The 21,008-nt window shown below is 36.1% G+C and overlaps 1 protein-coding gene across 4 annotated transcripts in view; it reads right to left on the bottom strand.

Moving 5' to 3' along the window:
- The window catches only part of LOC140762979 (uncharacterized), a 48,789-nt gene that overhangs the window by 10,513 nt on the left and 17,268 nt on the right, over positions 1-21,008 (bottom strand). For all 4 annotated transcript variants that reach the window (XM_073100980.1, XM_073100976.1, XM_073100979.1 and 1 more), the window contains 5 exons: positions 12,369-12,446; positions 6,776-6,861; positions 5,145-5,218; positions 4,471-4,516; positions 855-964 (listed from right to left, as the gene is read on the bottom strand). In XM_073100980.1, coding sequence (XP_072957081.1) covers positions 855-964; positions 4,471-4,516; positions 5,145-5,218; positions 6,776-6,861; positions 12,369-12,446 — 394 coding nt within the window. The remainder of the gene's footprint in view (positions 1-854; positions 965-4,470; positions 4,517-5,144; positions 5,219-6,775; positions 6,862-12,368; positions 12,447-21,008) is intronic.

The following is a 21,008-nucleotide window of genomic DNA, read 5'->3' on the forward strand; positions in this document are numbered from 1 at the left end:
GTTGAACCATTCTTTATAGATTATGGTTTTCACTTGATATTCTATTTACATAGAGTGGACGGAGCTAAGTTGTTAATTCATTAAACTCAACATTTTAGATGATGATCGGCATGGCGAATGAACACTGTTCACCGAGACCCTTTTACCTCCACTTCGGACTTTGATTTTCTCATTTTATCACATTAGTTATACTAGGATTATTTTAAAAGGCATTGGTTGCCTAGTAATAAACCTTTTTATTACCTTGAGAGTTTTTATTAATTGACTTGGAGTTATCAATTTATATTAAATTTTCTATATTGTGGTTTTATGAGTTTACTATCTCAAGTTCTATAGGGCTACATGGCTGGTCATAATTTTGTTTTGGGTCATGACAATATTCTAAATTTGGAAATCAGGTGCAGTGTGCACATTTGATTCTTTTAGTGCGAGGTGTCATATTTAAAACATAGTTAATTCTAGCTGGGGAAGGTCATGGCCTAAGGTGAGGTTATATCATAGACAACACATTCAAACAAAAGAATGTCACTTTAGTTTAGTGAAAAGAACAGGGACAGGATGCAAAACTTAATAGTAAACTGGATATCAACTAAGACATCGTAAGAAAAGAAAAAATTAAAATAAAAAAATGACTCAAAGTGCAGTAACAATGACATAAAGGCCAACGTAAACATTTTCACTTGCAGCACTCATAACAATGGTAAGAATTGTTATGTAAGAAAACCACACCATTTAATATGTTACTTAGGATTTGCTGTAGGAAAATCTTTAGATATATATATTGAAAACGTACGTCATAAATGTTCTAAACTATAGATATAAAAGGATTTATAAGGTACTTATAAATTTCATACTTGAGGTATTGACAGAGCATCCGTTTGGGCCAGAGGTTGATTCTACCATGCATTGGAATTAAAACATGTGGTGAGAGATCCAAGAACTTGTATGTAGTATCAAAGTAGTCCTGCACAAGCAGATACATATTATTGGGAAATTCTTATAAAAATGCCCTTAAAAGATAAAAATAATCAATTACCTTGAAAGGGACGGATTCGATGGAAGAAATCAAGAGAAAAAATTTAGAAACATGCATGTTAACTCACCAACTATTCTAAAAGTTTAAGCTGATATAACACAATGGTTTTTTTTTTTATTTACTTCTAATACTCTCTCTCTCATTGCTGAGCCCAAGATATTTTAATAGGTCCAAATTGGATTTGAGTTGCACGGGTGAAGGTTTTATATATAAGACATATAGGCCTAGTGGGATTCAAACTCTAAATCTCCTACTCTTGTATAATATTAATTCACCAACTACTCAAAAACTTAAGCTATTAAAAATATGTGGTTTTCATATTTTATATTCTGACACTCCCCCTCACTTCTAAAGTTAAGGCATTTCTTATAGGTCCAAGAAGTGTACTTTAATTAAATAGGTGAAGGTTTTCCTATTTAACTGACAAAGTAGGTTTGATGGAATCCAAACTCAGTACCATGTTAATTCAGTAACTATTCTAAAAGTTTAAGCTAATAGAGAATAGTAGTTAAATTCTTTTATACTTTGATAGAGGGGGATAGATAGGTTGGACAATAGACGCATTTCCCAACCAAACGGATAAGTTCTTTTTCATTTATTAACAAAGAAAGGATCATCTTTCAAACACGCTTAAGACTATCTCTTGTGATTCAGAGAGCACTTGGCTATATATAACTCTTGGTTCCAAGATGGTACCTTTTCATTCTATTTCACTATATATAACTCAGCGTGAAGAATGCTTTTTGTAGACTTAGACATGGATTCTATATGAACCAATAGATTGTGACAAGTCATTACTACTAGCAATGGCATCCTTTCCATGTCCCTTCCCCTTGTTTGATTACTCACCAAATGGATCCCAGTGCATACCTATTAGTTTGGTCATTGACAATTATCAAAGAGTGGGCCATTCACTATTCAGGCTAAAAACAAGTGACATAGGATTTACTTTACCACACTCAGCAAACTCCAACATTAAAGCCATAATGCATGCCTGTAGTTTTGAAGCTCATCTTGACCGTGACATAATCTTTTGTTAGTAGGCTTCTTAATTTTTGCAAAATCATACAGATTGATCATTCAGGAAAAGAATTAGTCATACATAATTGTGATGTTTTAAATCTCCTTGCTTCCTATAAATCTTGACAAAATCGATACCAACACTATACTGCAAGAAAATGAGTCCAACAACTAAAGGGATGACTGGTCAATTGGATTATATGAGAGAAATGAACGAGCAAGTCATGGCCTCATCTTCCTTCTTTGGTGAATTGTCCATCCGGTTCAACTCATATTGGTCGATGATCCATTCAGTGAACTTTATTTGTAACGGAGGGCTACTCAAGCAGCCCTTCCTGATCACTGTGTTCATTCAGTGGACTTTTTCACCACCTTTTTCAATTACAAGGTCCAGTCCGTATCCCTGTGCCATGCTGCAACATATATGCTTGGTGTCGAAGGGCTTAGGCTGCACTGGGTCTTTGTGGCAGCCATGAATACATAGTCTCTGGTCAAGGGACAAAGATGTGTGTAATGTGTACTGTGTAGTTCCAACAACTAACTAGCTCAATATAAAGGTATCTAATATTGTAATTGTTCAGACCATTCAGCCCAATGATCAGAATTTCTTCGAATTTGTCCTGCATTTAGCCAAGGCTAGAGCAAAAACCAAATTGGAGAAGAATATGGTCCTTGGGTTCCCCTTATTGGAACTATTTACTGTTTATTTTGGTTTCTAATAGGTCATGTGCTCTTTTACCTTAAGAAATTATACAGTTACCTCATGGGGAGTTACCCCAATAGATTCATATATGGATCAAATCTCTCTTATTTTCTCTTGACAATAATAAATAACAATATGTTTTAAGCATACACAAGTAAATTTTTTTTATCCTTGTTTTCCAAGATTTACCATGTTGATGCATCCGTGCTGTATTGTAATCCATTTCTCATATGCATGTTCATGTTCCTAGCATCTGTTGTCATATCTCATATTCAATTATCCATATCAGTGTTTCTTAGTGTCGGACATGCTATGGGCCTGAAAAAGTGTTCTGTAAGATTATTTGTTTCCTCTACAATAACAGTGAAAGATGCTGGTTAAGTGGCTATGTTTCATTCAAGAAATTGCTAGGGAAAAGAAGAACTAAGCCTTGATTTAGATTGTACCACCTATGGTTCAAAGTTTTTATTTCACTTTTGGTTGGTTTCAGTTTTTACCCGTGGAAAAAAAAAGAAAAATTTGAGCCAAAATAGATCAGTTTCGACCAATAGTTGTCAAAGTGAAGCTGAAACAGCAATTTTTCTTGTTCCAGCCTTGGACAATTAGTTTTGAGTCTTTTGACCTTAGTTTTTTAATGTCTCAGTCAGAACTGTTTTGTGTTGGTCAAATCATCAAACATGATACCACCTAAAGCCTATCATGCTTGAGTACAAAGGATTTAGATATAAGTACTATCTGTTGCTAAATCTATAGTTCAAAGTAATATACTTCTATTTTGTGCTTCTCAGTATTCTAATTGGATTTTAAGTTTTTAGTTACATTTCTATAATCGAACAGAGAGAAGCTACTGGAAAATGTATGAAATTTGGCTCAGTTTTTCTTGAGCTTACTAATAACTAAAGGGCAAGAATATGTCTTACTAGATAAGGGTCGACATACAAACAAGGTTAGCTTAACATGAAAATTGCACATTTGGCTCATTAGGCTTGGGAGATTTCCAAGGACCAATTTGCTAAAAGCAAAGTCCTAAAGGAGCATCTAGAGCTTGAAGTCAAAATTCGGGTTGAATGGGCTGCTTTCTGGCTTTCTGCAACACTAATATATGAAAAATAGTATTTTATAAATTTTGCAAGCCATGTAAATATGCAGTCTAGCACTGTGCATCTAAGATAAGGACATTCTTTTCAAGGTAATTAAGGCTGGAAGACTTTAAAGTATCTAATGGTAATATACAGAGAGGAATGCAGAACAATTTTCTTGTAGTTAACGAATTACTTGATATACAAATGGAAAAGGCAACCACATTTAATATAAAAGCACCAAGAGATGCAATAAAAGATAAAGTAGTGGCATATTTGGCCATTATGTTGTATAGAGGACAAATAATCAGTTGGAAATCTCAACTTCTAGATGTTCTAACTTAACTATGAAATGGTTGAACTCGTGAGCTGATTTTTTAATTAAATTTTTTATTTTAAATTATGTCTCTCGTAGAAAGTAACTAATAAGATACTGAATGGCTTGAAGTAAATGTTCTCGATATATTGCTATATCAGGAAGTCCCAAAGAAAGCAGAAGCAAGGATTAGTTGGAGTACATGATGAAATAATATGACAGGAAGATAAATACCACCAGCCATGTGATATATCTAGCTCCAAGTAACTCCTTTTATTTCTGAAACAATGATCTAGTGATAGTAAGACAAGACTACCTTCATGTTTCCCCCAGCTGTAGAGTCCAAGACAGCACTCCCATGACTGCAAAGTAGGAAACCTTTCAGTCTTATATGGTAGAAAAAACTTAAACATGTAATAATAACATAATATTACTGATAAAAGTTGGTAGTTAGAGAGGTACATCAATAGTTCTTACTTGTTCTATGTATATTCATAATTTTGAAGAAACAAAGGAAACCAAAATTGTCCACTTTAGAAGAAACAAAGGAAACCAAAGTTGGAAGTTAGAGAGGACGGACTCCCTTAGTCCCGTCCAAACGGAGTTCTAGAACAGCTTTGCTGAATTTGAATTCTACTAACTTTTACTTGATCTCTTTGCACAATCCCATCTTCTATGACCAATGTGACTTGGCTACACACTCAAATCTAATTTGTACAACTCTTATACATGTGATTTTATCCACCAATTCGCCGTTACAAAATAATTGCCTTCACTTAACTACAAATTGACCAAACTTAACAATTAGTTATCTCTGCAGGTATCTGTGCAAAAACCAAGAGTGTTAAGGGGGGCATCTATCTGAAAACCAAGGGTTTTGACACAAATATCAACTTTTAGAGGGGTCTATACACAAATAACAGATCTTTAGAAGTTGCCATGCAAGCAAAACCATGTAAACACTTGAATGATAGGATCAAAGAGTCTTACCCTACACAATGGTCTCCGACAATAAGCGAGTTTGTACTGGCATGAAGCACAGCAAGATGACCATCCGTGTGGCCCTAAGGTTATATAGAATGTGTTGTAAGTACTTGAGAAACAGCATTAAAAATCTGTCCATCAAAAATATGAGAATGAGCTAATGATGAATAGATTACATCTGTGTTTGCTTGGAAGATATTGATGAGCCAGTAAATTACTTCGAAAGAAGAGAAAAAAATTAATAGAGAGAAATGATGAAATACACATAGAAGAGATTAAAGTCATTCAAATATAACTTATCTATTAAAATATTCGTTTAGGACACCCAAACAACATATCTAAATTCTCTAAAGAACATAGTTTGCTACCAAGAAAAGACTCAAATGTACAATGAATGAGGACTTTTTTTTAAAAATATTTTGAGATGAAGAGATACCATGAAATGTGAATGACCTTTAACAAATCTTGTGAATCTACATATTTTTATTTTGTAATATTTTCCAGAGAAAATGATTGAGTAACTTCCATCACTGCTTAATCTCAAAAAGGAATAAAAAACTAAATATTGGTAAGCATAATTAATTTGGAATAATTCTTAAGAAGATGAACAAACACAAAGCCAAGTAATTGACTTGTGGAGGTGATGTAGGAGGTGGTAAAAACTAAAAAGAAGCTGGACAGAGATACATCTCAAGTCCAACTTAAACGAGACACCAAGTCTTTCATTTTAATGAGATTTCTCTAGATTCTTAGAACATTTGGTCTTCTGTTTCCTATTAAGATTACGACTAGTCTACAGAACTAAAAACTATAGAGAAGGCTGCAATCCATAGTCTGCTACAGAACTAAAAACTATAAATAAGGCTGTAGTCCAATGTTGGAAGGGGAATCTATTGCTGAATAAAATTTATAAGAATATTCTATGGCTCTTTTGCATCTACATTGATGCATTAAGTGCTATCAGAGGTTGGGTGTTTGACCAAAATATTATTAAAATATAAAATATTTACTAAACTAGTTCAATGTTCAAACTATTTCCCAAACTAGTACTACAGCAAAATCGCTGTCTTAGACAGTGATTTTTAATTTTTCCAATACACTGGAAACTGTGTGAAAAATTGTTGTCTTAGACAACGAAATTTTTTTCACCATTGTTTTTAGATAAATCGCTTTCAGAGAAAGCGATTTCTTCTAAAAGCGATTTATATAGAGGAAATGACTAAAAATTGCTGTTTGAGACAGCGATTTACTATCGTATTAGTTTGGAAAATAGTTTGAACAATATTGTATTTTAGAGAATAATATTTCGTACTGTAGTAATACTTTGGTCAAAAACTCATCAAAGGTTTCCCCTGGTCCAATAATTGAATGATTCAATCTCAATGGCAAAATGGCAGATCAGAGAAATATATCATTTTCGATGGTGATCCTGGGCTTGATGCTTAGTTGGATGTGTTTAAAAAACAAGAGAAACAAAAGAACCATCTATACTTGTGTGTCTTTTGATATACCATTTGAATGTATTAGTGAAAATGTCATTTGGCTGCATTAGATTAGATAAATGCAACAGCTCCTTTGAGCATCATACTTTTATAAAGTCAGATAGTCACGATCAGTTAAGATGTGCTACATCATACCGGAGCAGAAATAACTTCCAATTGTTGGCCACCTATACAAATCTTCTCGCTGCCAGATATACAGATATATCCAAGAGGCCAATTTCCTGCAATATTATACCAGTATTTAAAGGATGTAAGAGTGGAATTCTAAGCATGTTACCTACAGTATCAAGTGATTTTTCCTTATGTCAACGATGAGAAATGGTTTTACCCTCTAATTTTATATCCTAAAAATGTTTACAATAATGTACAACAGACAGTTATAAATAATAACGACATGAATAAAGAGACTTAAGAGAGTTGATTTTAGATAGGTTGAGTACGACTTTTTAAGAAAAATCTACTATTATTAGGTTTTATTTGTACTAATTGGCAAAATTGTGTTTCAAAATATAATTTTTATTTATATAATTTGTCTAGTTTTTATATATGAATATATGCACAAAGTATGACAAGTTATAAGATGTTTGATGAAGAATATTGAAGTGAAAAATTGATTTTGAAATCAAAATTCTCGAAACGATTCTAAAATCATTATTGAAGTGCTCAAACAGTATCATAATGATTGGAGTAGTATGAAAAAATATATAAAGTCACTTGAATGATCACTCTGCATTTAACTGTCCACTCTATACTCTATCGTTCAAATACATCCTAGAAAACGTTCGAAAATACAGAGAAGCATTTTTGGCTTTTCGAACGCACCTTGGCAACCATTCGAAGATACAGAGACTCAAATCAAACCATTCAAACGAGGTGAACTTGCTTTCGAACGGAATCGCGAATCTTTATAAGATATGCTATTTTTTTAAAATCCTTTTGCCTTATCTATAAGAGATATAAACCTAGTCTTAAGAAAGTATTTATCTTATCTCTAAGAGAATCGATGGAGAATGTTTGAAGAAATATTCTATCTTATCTCTAAAAAATACATAAAGAGGTTTAATCTAACTCTATAGAATGCAGTCGATCATTATTTTGGGATCATCTTTCGGAGACCATTAGAGATTACTTCTCAACTTTAGACGGAATATCCTAAATCGCTATCAACCCTACGCATCTATATCAAATCTAGAAGAACTACATCTCGAGGGTCACTGAGATGAAAGTATCAACTTCGAAGTTTTAGTGATTGGTTTTCGTGATTCGTTTCGGTTCGAGTTTGGATCCGTAGTTTTACACCCGATTTAGAGATTTTCACATAAAAGTTGTGTTTTCAATTATTATTTTCATACTTTATTTTTTCGCATATTATTACCGATAGCGTGCGATAGATTATTATATTTTTTTTCAATTATAGCGTACCTAATAACGTAAGTTCATTTTTTCAATTGGTATTAGAGCAGGCTATCTTATCTTAGAAAGAGATCTTTTAGGAGATAAATATTTTGAGAGGTATTGATACCCCTGCCATATTAGATAGATCCAAAAATTCATATTAGAAAGATTAAGATGTATGCTTTTCATGAGGTCAATGATATTAATCCTAACTTGATGAGGGTTTTATGAAAATTATTAAAAAAAATTTAAAACTTCTAAATATGGCTCCGGCAAAAAGCTAAGAACTAATTATTATAAGGGAGTAATTCAATGTTGTGAATGCCTTGGTTATGCGCATATTGCTCAAGAGTGCTATCTAAAACTTGTATGAAAGCTCAAGATGACGCAAGAAGAAAAAGCCAAGATGATGGAGCATCATGCGGATATGTTGAAAAACATGGAGCATCTCAAAGAGGAAAATTTAAAGCTCAAAAAAACATTAGATAACACTCTTTTAAACTCAAACTCTTAAATTTCTAAATATTCTTCCTTATGAGATAAAATTAAATTTTTAGAGGTTAATGCGCATGAGCAAATTATTCTTAAAAAGAGTTTACTTGAAAAGGTGAAGCGTCTTGATGATGAGTTGTATAATGCTAAGATTGCACTTGACAACTATAAGGTCCAAAAATTTGAATCAACTTCTTAGATCACAAAGGAAGAGAAAAGAGAAGTAAGGCTAGGATATGATGCTAAAGGATCAAATATCTCTTCTCCAAAAGTGCGACGTAATATATATTCTTCTTCTTCTTTTGTTAAATCATCTTATCATTATATTAATACTTCTCATATTGATTCTAAGACAATATTAAGATATATAATGAGAAGTGTAATGTGAATACTAAAACATATATGAATGGATCCAAGGGTAGAATTTATATTCCTACTTGTTATCATTGTGGAGTTAAAGAACACATTAGCCCATATTGTAATTCTTTACAAAAATTTAAACATGTTTTTTTATTATGGGATGAAAACTAAACAAGTTTGAATTAGGAAAGAAAACCTTTGGGCAACCCTTCGGAGTGGTGCTGTTGAGTAATCCATTAGTCGGATATACTATCTATGGAGAGTTTGGTTGCTTATTTATATTCTCTAACTATATGCTTTGTGTATATATCTGATTTTTTAGTCTTAGATTATTTTTTTAATTGGTTGACCATTTGTGTGATTCTGAATACTTTTGGGTTTCATTATTTTGGGTTTCTAATTTTCATTTTTGTTTTGGATTTAGTTTCTTATAATCAGAAAGACTCTTATGACATAAAGTCGTCTTATTATAGAGTTATTGAGTTATAGTCACTTGCATTAACATTTGGTATATTATTTCTAATTGTCTTTGCTTACTCTTAGATATCTTTTATCACCTTCTACGCACATCCATTATATTTATTATGGTTCAATCTTTGTGCAAGCTATCTCATTAGGCATTCTTTGAATATTTCATTCATTAGGTTGACATTGATTGTTTGACCTTTGGACTTATTTCATTCATTCATTAGGTATTCTTTGTTAAAAGTGCAATGAAAAGGGCTACCATGTCATTAGTGTGAAAATTATCATAAAAGTGTTCAGTTTGACACTGTGCACATTTATATTATTCATGAGTCATCTATATTTTTAATATAATACATTGTAAGTAAATGACTATCTAACTCGTGTGTGAAAGCAGTCATTATACCAAAATGATTATTTGATATAAAAAAATAAGTGGAGAAAACAGAAAAAAAAATAGAAAATGAAAAAAGATACGGACACAGGACACGAATACGGAACTAAGTTTTGTTTGAATTAGTTTAGTTTCTCCTTTTAACGTTTGATGTCTTAAAGTTATCTTATATTTTCATCTATGAAGCATGGACACAGGACACGAATACGGAGTACGGACACAACACGATACGGACACTATAACACGGCAAATTTTGAAAAAATAGGACACGGACATGGCATAAGACACAGTGAAATAATAAATAAAATAATATAAAATTATTGATACATCTAAAACAAAAGTTTGCAAGCTAAAAGTGTAAAATATATATATATCAAGTTATAAGAACCAACGATGGTCGTGCCACAGGCACGGACCATGCCGACAACCGGCCGTGCCGTAAAAGAATGAGAGAAAGAGGTAAGGGATACTCACCTTTGCCATTATAGTCGTCGTCGTCGTCGCCGTCGCCATCGCTCGCTGATCACCGCCCGCCGCTCGTTGTGGCCATCGCTTCGTGCCCTAGCTCCTAAGAGAGAAGAGAGATATAGACAGAGAGATCGAGAGAGAGAGAGAGAGATCGGGAGAGGGTTAAAAACTTAAGTTGCGGGTTCGGATCCGAATCCGAATCTCTCTCGGGGGTTAGGGCACGAAGCGATCGGCGAGCGGCGACAAGGTCGATGGTGAGCAGTGATGCTATTAGGAGGGGTGCCGTGCGGCACCCTCATGCCACGTGCCGGTACACCGCCGGCACGGCAAGTGCCGACCGGCACGCCCCGTGCCGGTTGGCATAGCCATCCTTGATAAGAACTAAGAAATATCATTCAAAGAACTAAGAAGTATACATCAAGCTATAAGAACTAAGAAGTATACATCAAGCTATAAGAATTAAGAAGCATACATTAAACTATAAGAACTAAGAAGTATATATCAAACTATAAGAACTAATTTAGAAATAACACTACATTAAAACAATATTAGTAGAGAAATATGTATTAGAAGATTAACAAATTTAACAAACTTTTATATCACATTATCAAAGATTACAATATCAAATTAAGCATTAAAGCAAATATCACCCTATCTACCTATCACATTATTAGTTTATCACACTAATTAGAATTAATGTATAAACAACAGAATTTTAAATTAAACCCTATCGGTATTAAAAAAAGGAAAAAATGAAAAGCTTTAAAGAAGAGGTTTGCTTGTGGGGAGGAAGGGAGGGAGAGAGAGAGAGAGAGAGGTCTGCTTGAGAGGAGGGAGGGAGAGAGAGAAAGAGAGGTCTGCTTGCGGGGAGGGAGGGAGAGAGAGAGAGAGGTCTGCTTGCGAGAAAGAAGGGAAGGAGAGAGAGGTTATTAAGACATTATAGCGAATTCCTATGGCGAATTATCAAGACCATGGATTGCCGTATCGACTGGCACGAGGCATGCCAGCGACGTACCGGCACATGGCATGAGGGGTGCCGCACGGCACCCCTCCTAATAGTTCCGCCCTCGCCGTCGATCTCATTGTCGAGCTACCCATTGCCAATCGTCGTCGCCGTCGTTAATTGCCATCGCCGTTGCCCGAGCACGCTGGGTGCCCTAGCCCGAGGGAGGAGAGACCGAGAGAAAGTGAGAGAAATTGAGAGAGAGAGATCGGTTAAAACTTATGTTGCGTCGACGGCGAAGGCGGAGGCGAAGGTGAGTATCTCTTTTTTTTTCTCTCCTCTTACGGCACGGCCGGCAAGTGCCGGTGGTCGGCACGGTCCGTGCCTGTGGCACGACCATCGTTGATCAAGACATTATACTTGAATATGTTCTTTTGACAATTTTAGGTGATCAAATCACTTAATCTATAATATGCTGATGTAAATATTTGTACATCTATTTCTTCTTGGCTTTATAATGAGTCTGCCTTCTTTTGTAAGTCAATTTGAATACTTAAAAATTGAATTTGAGACTTACAATATTTTTGTGTATTTCTAAAACTTATTGGATGAAAAGGCAGCACATATTTTGGACAAAACCTTGCTAACTCAATTTGATATTTTTGTGTATTTCTAAAATTGAATTTGAGACTTACAATAAATAGGCTATGATTTTAAAAGGGAGCACGAGTCTTTGAATGATTACATGAATCAAATACAATATCGCGTGACATATTTTTTTCATGTTTTAGTATTTTCTCCTTGTATTGATTGCATTTTTTGTTAATTTATGACAAAAAAGTCAAAGAGTGGTATATGCTGTTAGTCATTTGGGTTTGGTTTTTGCTATGGATTGCTTAATTTATTTTTATAGCCTCAAATGCGTTTCACTTAGTATGAGTATTGAAGTTATGCAGAATAATTTATAGCAAAAAAAACACTTATACTATGCATTATTAGGATGTATAAAATGTTATGTAGACACTTTTATATTTTGCCACAAATTGTCAAGGGGAGAGGGGGAGATTGTTAGGTTTTATTTGTACTCATATAATTAACAAATTGTGTTTCAATATATAATTTTTATTTATGTAATGTGTCTAGATTTTATATATGAATATATGCATAACTTATGACAAGTTATGAGATGTTTAAAGGATAATCAACAATACCTTTATCAATACGGTTCATGGTTCTTTCATGTGCCAAAAGAATAGCATCGGGGTTGTATTTCTGGACAACTAAAAGGCCTGAAAAGCAACAAAACAAGTGTAAGGAGATATTAAGTGAAAAAAATGAGCTAATATAAAGCAAAAATAATTCAGCAAAATATAGAGTATGTCCTTTTTCTCAAAGAGTACACTAGTACAAGTAACCTAGTAAACCAACTTGAGTTTTATCGGCCCACAGGTGAGTACTAGGCTGACTATTACTAGCCTCCAATTAGGCAAATGAAACTTTTAGAGCTGCACTTGGGCTGGAAAATATTAGGGTCTTTTAACCTGTGACAAGCTGGTTTATAAAATTATAGAACTTCAGAAGAATGATACTGAATTTGGTTCCTCACTGGGTTAGTCTGGACCAGGTATGACCTATTGCATCTCCAACTAAAGCCAGGTCCAAGACAACCTAAACCCATCTACAGCCTGACATTAGTTTGTAACATTGGCTGACTAGCTTATTAGAGACCCATTTTATTTGGAGAAATAAATTTCCATAGAAATTGATACAAACATGCACATTCAACTTGGTCACATAACATCAAGGATAAAAAATTTGTGCTAGACAATATCATATTGAAGAAGTACTATTTGAAAGGTATATTTTTTTATACTTATTATCAAGAAAGGAGGAGCGCAAGATTATATCATACTATCTGATGTGAACCGGGTTAGGTCGGATCACATTATTAGGGACATTGGGCTCAATAAATCAAATCTATTTATCTTATCTGCTTATATGATTTAGAGAGAGTTCTAGTGGGTTAGAATTTTTTTAATTATTTAAGTCCAGTTAGGTTAAGTTTTGTGCAGTTTCAGGAAAATATTCAGAAGATATTCATTGGATGTCCAAATATGATAAAAACCATTCAATAAGCTCGGAGAAGTCATAATCTAGAACTTTCATATTCAAAGTTTCCTCGAATTTGGACTCTTTCTCCAGGGAAACGAAGAACTAATCCAAGAAAAATAAGGAAGACTGATTTAGCTAATTTATATTTATCTCTAATGTTAGCCCTTAATACAAATCCTAGTACGAGTAAGTTTAGAATTACCCTCTATATATATGTAGAGTGAAGCCCTAGTTTTGATCAATCAATCAATTAAGGAAAAATTATTGGCTTAAGCCTCTGTTGCCCCTATCTCCTCCCTCTCATCTTAGCCGACAGCCACAACTCCTCCTTCCTCCTTCTTCACCAACTTACGCAACCTCTTCTGTTAGCAAGGTTTTGTCCAACCGCTAATCTTTCTCGTCCACTGCACCATCCTTATCCCTAAAGGCCGACCTCATCTCCCTCATCTTCTCTTCCTCTCGGTTTGCGTAGAATAAATTCTAACCTTCATCCACTATTTGGTCAATATCTCAAGATCTAACTGGTCAAACCATAAGATCTTAAATCCTTTAAAAATCTCTCTTCAAGAGCGACAACATATTCAAATTCTAGAAGGATCCAACGAGTAGATTTGACGAAATAGCCCTCAAAAGTTCCATCCTCAAATCTATCTAAAAACATTACGAATCGGATCAAGCCAATTCGTATCACTTTCTTGGACATTTTGAACAATATTGATTTGTTTCACAAAAACCAGTATTGATTTGTTTCACAAAAACCAAAGGCATACTTTTCATTTCTTTCATGGTTCAATGAGCATTTAGGTCATTTGAGATTGGGTCAAGGCTATAGTTTCATACGGTTATATTTGACAGTTTCATCCATTTACCATAGGACATCAGAACCCTACTCCCATACAAGCCTTTCGTTTAAGACAACCAGAAATAAGTAGGAAAAAAAATTTCACCTATATATCTAGTCATCCATACTTAATCACAAACTAATCACACAATCATGCTTCTACAAACAAGGAACTCAAGTATCACTTATATTGAGAGTGAAGTTGGCCGACGTCTTTTAGCAGAGGAGAGTAGAGGCAATAGTAATGGTGGAGCTGAGTGACGGAATGATGTAATAATCCGAAAACAAAATAAATAAATCACCTTCTTCCCTCTCATAATTGTTACAAGAGGAGGGGTTAAGTGGCCAAACCCTAGGCAAAATAGTTGAGGAAAAATCCTAATTAAACCCTAGATTTTTCCTTTTATAAACCCTAGCCCTCCTCCTCCCATGCCGTCATAACTCATAATCTCTCACCTGGGGAACTGTTTGTGAGTCCTCTTCTCCCCTCAAAATTAATTTCACTTCTATCAAGACTATATAGAATGTTATTACTAGACCTTGGTTTTCATCACAGTGATTCGCAGGCTGACGACTTTTGTTGACACCACACCAGTCCAAGAAGCTTCACGTCAACAGCTTTGTGTTGTCAGTTCCTTGTGGGAGAACCCTTTGGCCTAGATCAGTTAGGTAGTGATCCTCATGGTCGTCGATCATAGAATCTTGGGTTCATCGTCAACCGCTTCTACGAAAAAGTCTCGCCCTCTCTCATTCTTCCCTCGACTCTATACCTTTCGGTGTAGTGCTCTCGCCATTCTTCGACCGTTGGAGGGTGATGGAAGCGGTGGTTGGTTTGCGTGAGCAGGCCGGTTGGGCCAAATAGTGCCCATCCCATTGTTTTGATTTGAGTGGGTTGTAGGCTGGAGGCAACCCAACTCATTACAATTTTGGGTTTGGGTCTTGACTCAACCCAACTGGGTATAGCTGGCCGATCGGACCAAAGGGGCCCAACCCGAATTATTGAATTGAGTGAGCTGTGCCTAGCCCACAACCCAACCCAAGTCTCTAGGCTTCAAATCCCCCTAAATTTAATTACTTCTAATTCAAAAATTATGTTCTTGCTTAACAATTGTTAAATTGAGGTATAAATGTTTATTGATAAAGGTGACAATTTTTCTTGTACTTGCATTTATTGATTTGAGTTATTCCATATTTCACTTAGTTGTACTCTACCTTATAGTTTGCAAAAATATGTGCATACTTCTTGTCATAAATTACTATATTCTCTATGCAAATAGCATTCTTCGCAATATATTATTCTTTGTGCATTTTTATTCTTCGTGCATTTTTATCCTCCATACAAAAGTTTAAATATATCAATCATGTGCATCTAACCAACGAGGGTCATTTCGATGGTGCATGGCATCTAGCACAGGGTGTGCTAGTAGCTCACCCCCATGCTGAGCTATGCGGGCCCGTGCCGATCCCATGTCACTCCGATATGGGTGTGGACCTATGCCTACTGGCACGAGTTGCATGAGGTTTGAAATAGATTGTATTGATCCAAAATGGAATCTTTAGAGTGGTAAATCTAAAATATCATATGAGGCTTTTTTTATCATGTGATAAACATAATATGTCATGTGGAGCCCATTATTTTTAAAAAAAAATTATTTTCACCAATCATCATCAATTATTTTCAGTCATTTTTTAACAAATATGATACATTATGTGGAGTTCAATTTTTTTAACTTTTTTCTATTTTTGTCCATCATCATCAATCAACTTCAGGTATCATGAGGTGCACTCACAAAATAATATGAGTTCATCATCATTATTACCATCATAACAATCATACCCACTAAAGTCATAACACCCTTATTAGACTTTATATCCACAGTCTTTATATGTTTATAGTGTGCCTATGCCGGTGTCATATTTAGTATTCATATTACATCATATAAGAATTGCAAAATTCATATTTGTATGAAAATCATGTGAGATGTTACAATAAACAATACTATCAGTGGATGGATTTTGAAAATTAACGATAATATTTAACACAAACATTCTCATGTTATTATTGTGCCTAAAAATGAAGTCATGTTATTACGCATAATAAAATATGAGCATGTTATTATTTCATTACTCGTATTATTATTAGTTGTGCTTTATTATTCATACTATGAGTATGATTGGTTTTCTGTCATACATTGTGTAATAACCCAAAAAAAAAAAAAAAGAAAAAAAGAAAAAAAAAAAAAAAAGAAAAGAAAAGAATAATAATAATAATATATAAATTGAAAAAAAAATAATAATAATAAAAATAAATAAAAGAGACAAAAAGAAAGAAATAAAATAAAATAAAAAATATTGGCGTTGCATGGCACGAGCTCGTGCCATGCAACGTGGGCGCGTGTTGGGGGCGCCACGTGCGCCCACAACCGCCGGCCCGGCCAACCGGGCCGGACCAGCTAGCTGCGGCGGGCCCCGCCGCCGCCGCAGTCGCCGCCTTTCCCCTCCTCCACCGCCTTCCCTCTCTCTCTTTATATATCTCTCTCTCTTTCTCTCTCACATATTCTCTCTCTCCCTCTCTCTCTCTCTCTTTTCTCACATATTTTCTTGCCGACGCCGGTCTACCACCGCCGTCGCTGCCGTCGCCGTCGCCGCCGCAGCACCACCCTCACCGCCTCTCTCTCTCTCTTTTGATCTCTCTCTCTCTCGAACCCTCTCTTTCTCTCCTTCCCTTGCCGACGCCAGCCTACCGCCGCCGTCGCCGTCGTCGCTGCCGCACCACCTTCTCCTTCTCTAACTCCCTCGTTCTCTCTCTACCCTTCTCTCTTTCTCTCTCTCTAGCACCGCTCTCTTTCTCTCCTCGCCGAGGCTTCTCGTTGTCGCCGTCGTCGCCGCCGCACCACCTTCTCTCTCTCTTACCCTCCTCTCTCTCTCTCTCTCTCTCTCTCTCTCTCTCTCTCTCTCTCTCTCGCTCTCTCCCTTCTCTTATCAACGCCGCTGTCGCTGTCGCCGTCGCCGTCGCCACCGCCGCCGCCTAGGTAAGCCTCCCTTCCTTCTCCTTCTCTTCTTCTTCTTCTTCTTTCTTCTTTCTTCTTTCTTTCTTTCTCTTCTCCTTCCTCTCTTCTTCTTCTCCATTCTTGGCCTCCTCCTCCTCCTCTTGTTGTGTAGCAGACAGTGTTGGAAGAGGACTATTATTATTATTTTTTTTATATAATTACTTCCTAATGATAAGTAACATAGTCTATTTAGATAATTAATTATTTTGATAATTTATAACTAATATAATTTTACTAAGCATTTTAGTATAATAATTTATTAATTACAATTATAAATATTGCCTATAAATTTATTTAGAGTTTTAGTTATTATTTATTAGTGAATATATGTAGTCTTATATTTATATTTAACTTATATTATATATGTCTATTTTTAGTATATTAGTATTGTCTAATAGTTTGTATAAAATGGAATACTAGAATTGCAGATTATTTTTGTATAATAGGATAATGATTATTTTATGTATAATCTAGGATTAGTTAAATAAGAGTAAGTATTACAAAATAACTAGTAATAATATTATTCTATAATTATTTTTTTATTAAATCATATATATAGACGTCTTGGTTATTTATAAAAAGGAGATAAATTACTATATACTTATTTTCTATAATTACCAAATTAGGATTTTATTAAATAAATATAAATAGCATATTAATAGTGCCATAATTAAATTTATCCTATAAATCTAATCAATATTAAACCTAATAAAATATCATATTTTACTCGAACGAATTATAATTAAATAAACAACTAACTTTATGTTACTTAAACATTTTCAGATCCCGAACCCCTTATTTGAGACCCCGTTGTCCTTGCTAGCGAGAAGTGTCACACGGTTGATGGGCGGATGTAAGGGATACGTGGTTTATATCTTCTGATCAGTGTGAGTAGTCTTATCCCCTAGATCCCTTTCTCAAATTAGGATTCATTATATATTATGTACATGCATGTTTTGGCCTCCAGCATGATTATATGACTTTATATAGAGATGATTTCAGTCGAGCATATATTTTATCATGCATTTGATTAGACTGATATGGGATATGAGTACATTGGTGATATATAGAGATGATTGGAGATGATTATGCTATTATGGTTTTATGTCGGGATGATCTCTATCATGAGTATGCATGTGATAGATTAGCATGAGTATGCATGTGTTAGATACATGGTTGGAGTTTGCATTACATCATTTTTCTCTCGGCTTCTTTACCATCTAAATTCCTGAGTTGTATGATCTGTTGTCGTACTGGATATATGCATATGATTTATCATGTATAGGAAATCATAAAAGTACATGTGTATGTGATGTGATGTGATGTGATGTGATGTGATGTGATGGCTGGAACGGTATCTGGTCCGGACTGGTACTGGACATACTCTTAGCGTATGGCAGAGTATGGTGATGGCTGATAGTTGTACTCTTAGCGTATGACAGGGTACAACTATCATTGATATACCCTTAGCGTATGGCAGGGTATGATTACTTTCTTCAGAGATACCCTTAGCGTATGGCAGGGTATGATTTATCTACAGAGATACTCTTAGCGTATGACAGGGTATGCTCTGAGCTTGTGACATGATGTGTATCGAGTTTGGGGCCGGGTACCGTAGTCTAGCATGGTGGATGATATTCAGAGTTGAGACGGATGATTGTGATAGTGAGAGATATGTGAATTATATCTGGCTCTGACATATATGATTATCTAGTAGTTGGCATGCATCATGCATCATCATTATTGTGACTAATATCATTGGATCATAATTGTTATACATGATATGGTGTTATATTCGGTGATGTTATATAATTTCGGTTGAGGATATAATATGATCATTCATGAGAACTGATTTCATTCATATATATGTCATTGAGGATACATATATATATATGTTCATACATGACATCATACTGCTTTCTGATTCATATTATCCAGTACATGATTTACTCTCTGTTTGGCTTCACTGATTCGGGGTAAGGTCTATTCACTGAGCCTTTTGCTCATGACTCTTTTTATTTCTTTTCTAACCCCTCAGATATGTGGTACGTGATAGCGACTTGAGAAGATATTTTAGAGTGATGATGAGGTGAGCTATAGATGAGAGATGGCATAGATGATAGTTTATATAGAAATTGAGTTGTACCAGTATTTGATATTTGTACTCTTTTGTATTAGACGATGATTTATATAATACAGGTCGAATCATAGTGTACTCTTGTATCAGTTGTTTAGTTGTATCTTGATGGTTTGTTGTGGCCTGTGTGGGTCCTGCCAGATTATGTAGCGGTCTAGTGTGTATTATTGTGTATTTTGATATTCATATGTTAACAGGTTTATTTGGTTAAGAGTATGATTTATTTGGTGATGGATTATGTGATCATGGATATGTTAGCAGGTGTTATTTGATGATGTCATGATTGTATGTGCACAGGAGTGTATCTGTGCGTGACGGGCCCCGCCTGACCTGTCGCGTGCGCCGCGCGTGCCGTGTGGGCGCGTGGGCGTGCACGTGTCCGTGCCGGGCAGGGGCGTTACACATTGTCTGTGTATTACATATTGTTGAACTTTGGATTTCAAAATCATGCTTTGTATATTATAATTTTCACTTGCAATTATATCTAAATAGAGTGGGTTCATTCACTTAGCTAAAATTATTAGCTCAAAAAAGTTTTTTAACATTTTCAAATCGATGTGGCAAATGAACGTGGTTTTCCAAGACTCTTTTACCTCCAATTAGGTCCTTGGTTTTTCTTTCGGTTGCATTAGTTGTTTGGGTCATTTTGGAAGGCATTGATTGCCTAGTATTGAGTCGTTCTTACCTTTGGAGCTTCTATTACTAATGGACTTAAGTAATTGATATATATTTGGTTTTCTATATGTTGGATTTAGGAATTTAATGTTAAGGATTCATATATCTTAAATTCCATTAAGGTACATAGTCGATCATGATTTTGAATTTGGGTCGTAACAAAGACGATGATATGGAGAGAGGAGAGAACAAAGAGGGGTTAGAGGAGAAGATAGGCAACCATACTGTAACACCCCAATTTAGAATATATATAAAAAAAATCCCGTGACGCACGCGCCGCCTGCCACCCCCCGTCCTCTCTTCTCCTCTTCTTCCCCTTCCCTTGCCGTCCACGCTACCCTCCCCCCACCTCCATTAACCTCCACCTTCCCCTCCCCGGACCACGCCATTTCCTCCACCTCGCTACCTCTCTCCCTCTCTCGTGGTTGCCGACGCCGGAGCCGACGAAGCCTCGGAGCCAACAAAGCCAAGCGCACAAATCGCGGTAAGCCTCAGCCCTGTTAAAACACAATAGTTAATCACCCTCGGCGGCCGACGACCTCGCGTCCGGCCGTCGGTCCGAGAGCTCCGAGGAAGGGGCTCTCTGGACGGGCTTCGGGCCCTTTGGGTTGGGAGGAAGGACCTTCATGGCCGCCGGCCATGGAGCTCGCCTCGCCGCCTCGTCGGCCACTCCGGCCGCGGGGCGAGCTTCTCCCGCTCCCCTGTGGGCTGGGAGGACGGGCGGTGGCTCCTCCGCGGCGTGGGTTATGCCCGTCGAGCCGAGCCGCGCCCTCCTCTTTTCCTCCCCTTGCTTTTCTTCCCTTCCCTCCCCGACGAAGTCGCGAGGTGTCGACCTGAGGGCGGGCTGCCAGCAGCGTGGGCCACCGGCAACACCAAGCCTTCGCTCCTCGCCCCTTCTATCTCCCTCCCTCGAAGGAGATAGGGGGGAGATGAGTGTGGGCCACCGACTTAGACTCGGGTGGGCTACAGGCCGCAGCTCACTTGGTCTTGGACTCGGGTGGGCTGCAGGCTGCAGCCCACTAATCCAACCTTGGTG

This window comes from Typha angustifolia, chromosome 7, assembly GCF_048772165.1.
Source record: "Typha angustifolia cultivar Huaian chromosome 7, ASM4877216v1, whole genome shotgun sequence".
NCBI classification, from domain to species: Eukaryota; Viridiplantae; Streptophyta; class Magnoliopsida; order Poales; family Typhaceae; genus Typha; species Typha angustifolia.